This window comes from Oryx dammah, unplaced genomic scaffold (genome assembly GCF_014754425.2).
Source record: "Oryx dammah isolate SB20612 unplaced genomic scaffold, SCBI_Odam_1.1 HiC_scaffold_131, whole genome shotgun sequence".
NCBI classification, from domain to species: domain Eukaryota; kingdom Metazoa; phylum Chordata; class Mammalia; order Artiodactyla; family Bovidae; genus Oryx; species Oryx dammah.
Genome location: NW_024070307.1, coordinates 5,054 through 12,408, shown reverse-complemented (window position 1 = coordinate 12,408; position 7,355 = coordinate 5,054). Strand labels below are relative to the sequence as shown.

General features: G+C 54.5%; 1 protein-coding gene across 1 annotated transcript; it reads right to left on the bottom strand.

The window, feature by feature from the left end:
* Positions 1-761: 761 nt before the first annotated feature.
* Positions 762-2,397, bottom strand: SECTM1 (secreted and transmembrane 1). Its single transcript, XM_040235379.1, has 4 exons — positions 2,160-2,397; positions 1,621-1,935; positions 1,000-1,032; positions 762-836 (listed from the first exon to the last, which is right to left on the bottom strand). The coding sequence occupies exons 1-4, from the start codon at positions 2,245-2,247 to the stop codon at positions 784-786; spliced, it is 489 nt and encodes a 162-aa protein (XP_040091313.1). The 5' UTR covers positions 2,248-2,397; the 3' UTR covers positions 762-783.
* Positions 2,398-7,355: the final 4,958 nt, after the last annotated feature.

Here is a 7,355-nt window from a genome sequence, read left to right as displayed (position 1 = left end):
AGGGTCCTGTTGGGTCAAGTGCTATGGAACGTGAGATTTTTGCACTTCGGGCCCCAGAACCTGCTAAGGAGCCCTCCCTGGCATGTGCATCAGGAAGAGGCCAGGAAGTTGCCAAGCTTCCTAGTGCTCAGCCTGCTCTTCCCCGCACGTCCCCTCTGCAGAGTCCAGTGCGCACAGCTCCCCAGCCCAGGCTCAGAGCCTCCTTCCTTGGGGAAGCGGGGGGGATGGGAGGGATGAGAGCCACGCACAGACACCTTTGCCTACAAGTGCGTCCTGTAGGAACATCCCCCACCCACACATCTTAGGTCTCCTGGAAGGAGCGGAAGCCCCCATGCCATCCCCCAGGGGGTCCTAGGGATGGTGTGGACTCCGAGGCCTGTCTGTGGTGAGGCATCTGTGTTCTGGGACTGGGACTGCATTTGCTGGCTGGGGTCCTCTGTGGCAGGGGTCCTGGCTCTCGGGGACCTCAAACGCTCCCCACTCTCTCACTAGTCTCGGTGGGTACAAGACCATGGGGCAGAGAGTCTATGCCGGGTCTGAGAAGACCCCACCCCTCACCCGCCCACAGACCAGGCTCAGAGGCCAATACGTTCTGGAGCTTGAAGTTCAGAGAGCCACACCTTCGGGGCCAGGCCAGTGTGCAGATCAGCAGGCTGAGGAGGACGACCAGGGCAAGGATGGGGCATATTACCAGCATCTGGCCCAGTGTGTTCAGGATTAAGATCGGAACGGGGTATGCTCATCTGCTGACCTGCCTAAATGGCTGGCCCCTCCCTCCTTTGCTCACCTGTGTAGGAGCCCCACCACCTTGCGGGCACCCTCGAGGGGGACATGGCCTGTGGTTGGGAAGCCCATGGGTGGGAGAGTGGCTGGGGGATGGGGGCATGGGATGGGCAGGGCTCCAGGCAAAGAGGGTGAGGGTGTCTGCGGAGGGAAGACCCGAGGGGGCTTTCTGGGGGCTCCCCTTCTATAGCCCAGGATGAAGATAGGAATACCTACCTGCAGAAGGTGTGAGGAGCAGGTCTTGCGGGTCTGCCAAAGAGACACAGGGCAGTTGGCGGGGGCCTGCCCAGGGCCTGCCCTGCCACAGCCCCTCTGCCCCAGGTATCAGATGAGCCCTGGAAACAGGAGTTCATGAAGGCCTCACTGGGTTCCCCGCCCAGGGCCCGGCTAGGCTGAGGGGTGCCTTCTCAGCCCCTCCCACTGTTCCTGGTCCGGGGCAAAGCTAGACCCGCGCTTCCTGTCCCCAGGGCTCAGGGTGCCTCTGGCTGCGTATGGAGGGGCGAAGGGTGGTGGGGAGGAATCGATGGTAACTTGGGGAGTTTGCAGCAAAGCAAGGGGTGGGGGTGGGGGGATATGGGCGTTTAGGGAGGGAAGGCGCCAGCTCCCTGAGCAGATAGGGACAGTGAGCAGGCACACATGCCGGGGCTGCCCTGAGAAGCTCAGAGAGGGCACAGATGTGGCGTGGGTGGGGCAGCGTGGAAGTCCTCTTCAGGCCTCATCTCCGTGGCTCTGGGCACCTCAGCTGGGCAGGAATCACTCCTCCCGAGTTGCTCCGCACTCCTGCCCGCCAAAAAGAGAAGCTCTTGGGGGTCAATCCCCCCACCCCGCCCTGCTCACCTAAGACGGTCAGTGTGGTGGTTCTGATGTATCTCTGGCGCCCCATCAGACTCCACTTGTACTGCCCTGCTTGGGTGTCCTGGGCTTTGAGAGATATGAGGTATGCCATGTTGTCCCTAATCCAGAGCTGCCATCCATCCTGGCAGTAGTTTCCTGGGCGCTTTACACTGCAGATGGGCTTCCAGGGTGCCGTGGGGTTCGCTTTCTGGGAGATGTTGATGTGGGAGGTGGCTTTGGAGATGCCGCAACTCAGGGAGGCTAGATCGCCCCTCACAACAGAAACCACACCCTGGGTGCAGTTGGGGTTGTCCCAGGCTGTGCGGGGGGAAAGTCACACATGTGGGTCATGGCTGGACCTCAGGACATCCACTGACTGCCCTTCCAGGGGTCACTGGCACTACCTGGAGCCTGGGCCCCTCCTGGCCTGATCTAGGTCTCTCCTCCCACACCCATCTTGCCCCTGCTGCATTCCCTCCACCCCACCTCACCCTACCCCACCCGAGCCCCACCGCCGGCAGAGTTGGGACCGTGCAACTTACTTCCACTCTGAGCACTCCTGAAGGCGGCCAACAACAAGAGGACCCAGAGCATCCTGAGAGCGAGGAGAGGGGATGCTGAGGTCAGCATGGCCAGCAGGACGTGGATGAGTTTTAAGGGGTCCCTTGTCCTCCTTACTGGTTTTGGGCACACTCCCTGGAGGAAGGAAAGCTGATGAGTCAGAGTTCCCTTAGGCTCCTTCGGAAGCCAGTGAGAGGGGCTGCACCCTGGCCAGGGTGGGCGAGGGACCCCAAGCTCCTTCCTGACCCACCTGTGTCATGACCCTTTTGACACCTTTATAATGTCTGCAGTAAGACCACTGTCAGAGAGATGAGAAACACAGATGAGACAGGAAATGGGTCCCTGGGAGACAAGTCCAGTTATATTGCTGGGGTTATCTTGATTTTATATAAAACACGCAAAACGCCCTGAGCCATGTGTCCTGTAGACGCGGGTGGTGACACACAGAATCTCGTGTGGCCACTTGAACCTGACACCAGCCTGAGACCACCTTGGATGCCCCCACCCCCCTTCCGCTCTTGCATTCTGAGGATTGGCATTTGGGACACTTGGTCCACTCTCCAGATTGGCTTTTATCAACAAAAAGAGTCTTGCTGTGGAACTCGTGAGTTACAGTCCGGAAAGCTGAACTTTCACTTCCTCTGAGACAAATGCTCATCTCAGGCTTTGGCATCCAGTGCAACTGACATTTGGACTTCCCAGATGGCACAGTGGTAAAGAATCTGCCTGCCAGTGCAGGAGACACAAGAGATGAAGGTTCAATCCCTGGGTCAGGGAGATCCTCTGGAGTAGAAAATGGCAACCAACTCCAGGAGTCTTTCCTGGGAAATTCCATGGACAGACTCAGACATGACTGAGCAACTCACACTTTCACTTTTCATAATGACATGTAGCTACCATTAGGTACTACCCAGAGGATGAGGTGGTTAGATAGTATCACCAACTCAAGGGACAGGAATTTGAGGAAACACAGGAAATCGTGCAGGACAGAGGAGCCTGGTGGGTTACAATCCATGGAGTTACAAAGAACGGGAAGTGACTCAGCAGCTGAACCACAACAGAAAGTAGCTTCACTGCCTGAAAAATCCTCTGGGTTCCATCCATCCGTCCATCCTTCCCCCAGCTCCTGACAACTATTGTTCTTTTTACTGTGTCCTGAGTTTTGCCTTTTCCAGAATGCTATGGAGTTGGTACTCTTTGGTTTTGAATTCCGTGTCTCTGATTTTTTTTTTTTTCTGTTTTGCGGGGAACTGGGCAGAAGGGCCAGGAGCAAAGGAAAGAGTGGATGGAATCGCTTCCAGAAGCTGGGGGCCATAGGTGACCAGCCCCAGTCCTGACTCCAGGAGACCCTGGGTCAAACAAGGAGAATGAAATGGCGAGGGACAGTCTCAGCCCCCAGACCCCTGTGACTGGTGCTGCTGTCTCCCGCTTGCCTGGATTTTCTAAACTTGCTTCTATTCCTAATTTACTGTCAGAAGGACAGCCTTCTTTTCTCACACAAGTACAGCATTTGTAGTTGAGGAAGAAAAAAGTCACTGGAGAGACACGTGTTCTGTGCGCAGACACGGATGTGATTTTACATACATGGAATCAGCTTAGACAGCCCACCCCTGTCTCTCTCTTCTCGCCCTCTGTACTGTGTGCACTGGGGTGAATGTTGTTGTTCTTTAGTCGCTAAACCGTGTCTGAGTCTCTGCAACCCCATGTACTGCAGCCCACCAGGCTCTTCTGTCCATGGGATTTCTCTTGCAAGAATGTTGGAGTGGGTTGCCATTGCCTTCTCTAGGGGATCTTCCCGACTCAGGGATCAAACTCACCTCTCCTGCATTGGCAGGCACTTTCTTTACCACTGATCCATCAGGGAAGGGTGAAAGGTGGCCCCAAAACACACATCCACCCAGAATCTGGGAAGGTGACCTTCCTTGGAAATAGAGCCTTGCAGCCATAAAGAAAGAGGAGGTCGTGTTAGGGCAGCGTGGGCCCCTGTGTAAGGTGCCTGGCTTTCTTGTAAGAAGAGAGAAATTTGTCAGAAACAGACAAGGGAGAGGCCCAGAGCTGACAGAGGCACAGACTGGAGGGATGTGGCCACAAGCCAAGGGACGCCAGAACCAACAGAAGCTGGAAGAGACAAGGAAGGATATTTCCCTGCAGCCGTGCTGACACCTTGATTGTGGACTTCCGGCCTCCAGCCTGGAGGAGGGCAAACTTTGCTTCTTTTGATCCCTTGTTTGGGGTCCTTGGTCACGGCTGCCCCAGGACACTCACACTGGCCCCCTTCTTTCCCCAGACCTCAGCTTTCCCCTCACTGCAAATATCAGGCACAAACCACAGACACTGGAGGGAGCATTCTGGGGTCATGTTCTGTCCATTTCTCTGTCTGGTTCTCACTTTGTAGTGAGTGTGCTGCTGGTGAGGTCTGCCTCCCTGGATCCTGAAAGCCTGGCTTCAGTGGTTGCAAGGATTCCCTTTGTCTTAGCTTGTGAGCAGCCCTGTCCCCTTGGCTTCTAGCTCCGCCTCTTCCTGGTGACACCTGGTGCTGTGGAGGGCTGACCAGCTCATCCTGTTTCTGGCCCTTCGGATTTCCACATTGTCACTGCCTTTGCAAAGCCTTTGCTCCTCCTCCTGGGAGTGTCTGTCTTCTCCTTACAGCTTTCTAAGACTTTCACCCCTTAAAGAAACAAACTGCCTTCCAGGGTAAATAGGTTTCCATCATCATTTCTCTCCAGATCGTCTCTGAAATAAAGACTCCACGTGATTATGTCGTCCTGTCTTTCTTTTCCTTGAAGGCTTCAGGGTTTTGTTTTGAAGTAGTTTTTGTTTGTTTGTTTAGAGTATCCTTTTTAAAAGGCTTCCCAGATGGTGAAATATCCATCACGGTCAAATTTTGTCTATTATTTTGCTTACAACTTGAATATTCCTCAAGGTATGTTTGCAAGTGGCATGTCATAAGTCTCATTTTGCTTCCTTTCCAGGAGGACCAGTGGTGCCTGAGGCATGGAAGAGTGAAGCAGCCTGTCACCCTGGCCAAGGTGCCCACCCCACGTGGGGCTCTCCAGGCCCTGCCAGCCATGGGGCACAAGCCATTGTGCTCTCCATCATGCGTTTTCACCCCGGGAAGGCGGGCTCTCTCTAGGGCTGTTTATCTTTCCTTGGACTTTCGTTTTTCACAAGAACATTAATTCGGTTTTAATCTTTTTTTTTTTTTTCTGTTTTTTAGAACCAAGAATCTGGTGATTAAGTGAAGAGATCAGCTGCCCTGATCCTGCCGCAACCTGCTCAGCATAATACAAGGAGAGGCTGAGATTTCACAGGTGGACACAATCCAGTATCTGCCTTTCAGCAATTGCCAGGATGGGACATAAATAGCTCATCACTATACTTGCTGCTGAGAATCTCATGTGATGGAAGGTTCTAGAAAGAGGTGTTGCAACTTCCTGTGCTGGGGCTTTTCCTGGCACCTCAGATAAGATCTGCTCAATTCTTTTCCTGAGTATTTTTTACAAAATAACTTTTCTTCAATTGGAAGGTTCTCATACACAGAATGGTGCCCAGCGACCCATAAGGCCCAAAGATATCCTTGCTGGTGGTTGACAGTGACTCCTGGCCTCCTAGCCAGAGCCCTCGGGGCTGCCTGGAGGGAGACCCTTGCCCAGGGATGTCCTACCCTGAGCCTGCCTGAGCAGGCAGGAGATTGATCTTGTGTGCTCATCTCGGGCCACTTACCCGTCCTGGAGGAAGCCTTGGGCAGGACCCCCAGCGTTTCCAGTCTCCTCAAGGTCTCCCCTCGGACCCCAGCCACTCTGCTGCTTCCACTGACCTTGGAACAGCCTTTGCCCCCAGCTCCCCATCGAACGTGGGCCTGGGTGTCCCATTGACAGGGAGGCAGGCCAAGTTTCCCCATGCTGAAAATACGTTTCCCAGGGAGGCCTGCCCACTGGCCCCAAGGCTGGACCAAGCAGGTGTCCTCAGGGTCACATGGAGGGCTCACACCCGAGGGAACCAAAGGAAGAATGCCACCTCCGCCTGTGCTCTGAGAGCAGTGATCCCTCACTGTGTGAGAGGGGGAGCCTCCTGCTGGTGACCTGGCATCCTCACCGAATGCCCAGTGCAACCAGGAGACTTGGGGGGAAGGGCAGTGTGTTCTCTCTGGGAGAGAGACAGCCAGGCGTCTGTGGCATCCAGAAGGAAACTCACCCCCTCAAAACCTTTCCTCATCACCTTTTCCTGACCATTGTCCAGCTTTCATCCTTTCCAGAAATTTAGGAGTCGTGTTTCAAGTTCCTAGTACACTTTCTGGGATGTTAAGTGAAAAGTGAAAGTGAAAGTCACTCCGTCCTGTTTGACTGTTTGTGACCCCATGGACTATAGTCTGCCCGGGTCCTCTGTCCATGGGATTTTTCAGGCAAGAATACTGGAGTAAGTTGCCCTTCCCTTCTCCAGGGGATTTTCCCAACCCAGAGATCGAACCTGAGTCTCCTGCCTTGGAGGCAGATTCTCTGAGCCACCAGGACGTTGACTCAAAATAAATGAATGAGTGGGTTCATTCACAATCCTGAACCACACAGGGTCTCACTCCATGGGGAGCCAGGACAAGCTAGCCTGGCGAAGCCACCCCCTCTTCAGAAGCTTCCAGAATCCCACTCCCACTCCCTGGGAGAACACCCTGTCACGTGCACACGGGAACACACGGCACACACACATACACACAGACACACACAGAGAGACACACAGACACACACACACACAGACACAAAGACACACACACAGAGACACACACACAGCACACACACACACACAGACACACACAGACACATAGCACATGCGCACACACACACAGAGACACACACAGACACATAGCAGGCGGGCACACACACACAGACACACACACACAGACACAAGGACACACACACACAGACACACACACACACACACAGTGATGAGGGGTGGGCCGCTAGGGCCCCCACATGCTCTGCCTACAATAGGTGCTCAATCCCTGCAGACCTGCTCAGAATTCCCTGCAGGGCTGATGCCACATGAAGGGTGAAGTCTGTGCCCTCCACTGAGCTCTGGGCAAGTGCCAGCAGAGCTGAATGAGTCGAAGGTCAACCTTGGTCTGCACCTGGACCAGGTGACATGGAGAGGGGGTGACCTCAGCAAAACGGTGTTTTTGTAACACA

Coding starts and splice junctions, on each gene's coding strand:
- SECTM1 (XM_040235379.1), bottom strand. CDS start 2,247: ATGCTGACCTCAGCATCCCCTCTCCTCGCTCTCAGGATGCTCTGGGTC. Junction 1,936..2,159: donor CAGGAGTGCTCAGAGTGGAA/GTAAGTTGCACG, acceptor CCCCCCGCACAG/CCTGGGACAACCCCAACTGC. Junction 1,033..1,620: donor CACCACACTGACCGTCTTAG/GTGAGCAGGGCG, acceptor TCTCTTTGGCAG/ACCCGCAAGACCTGCTCCTC.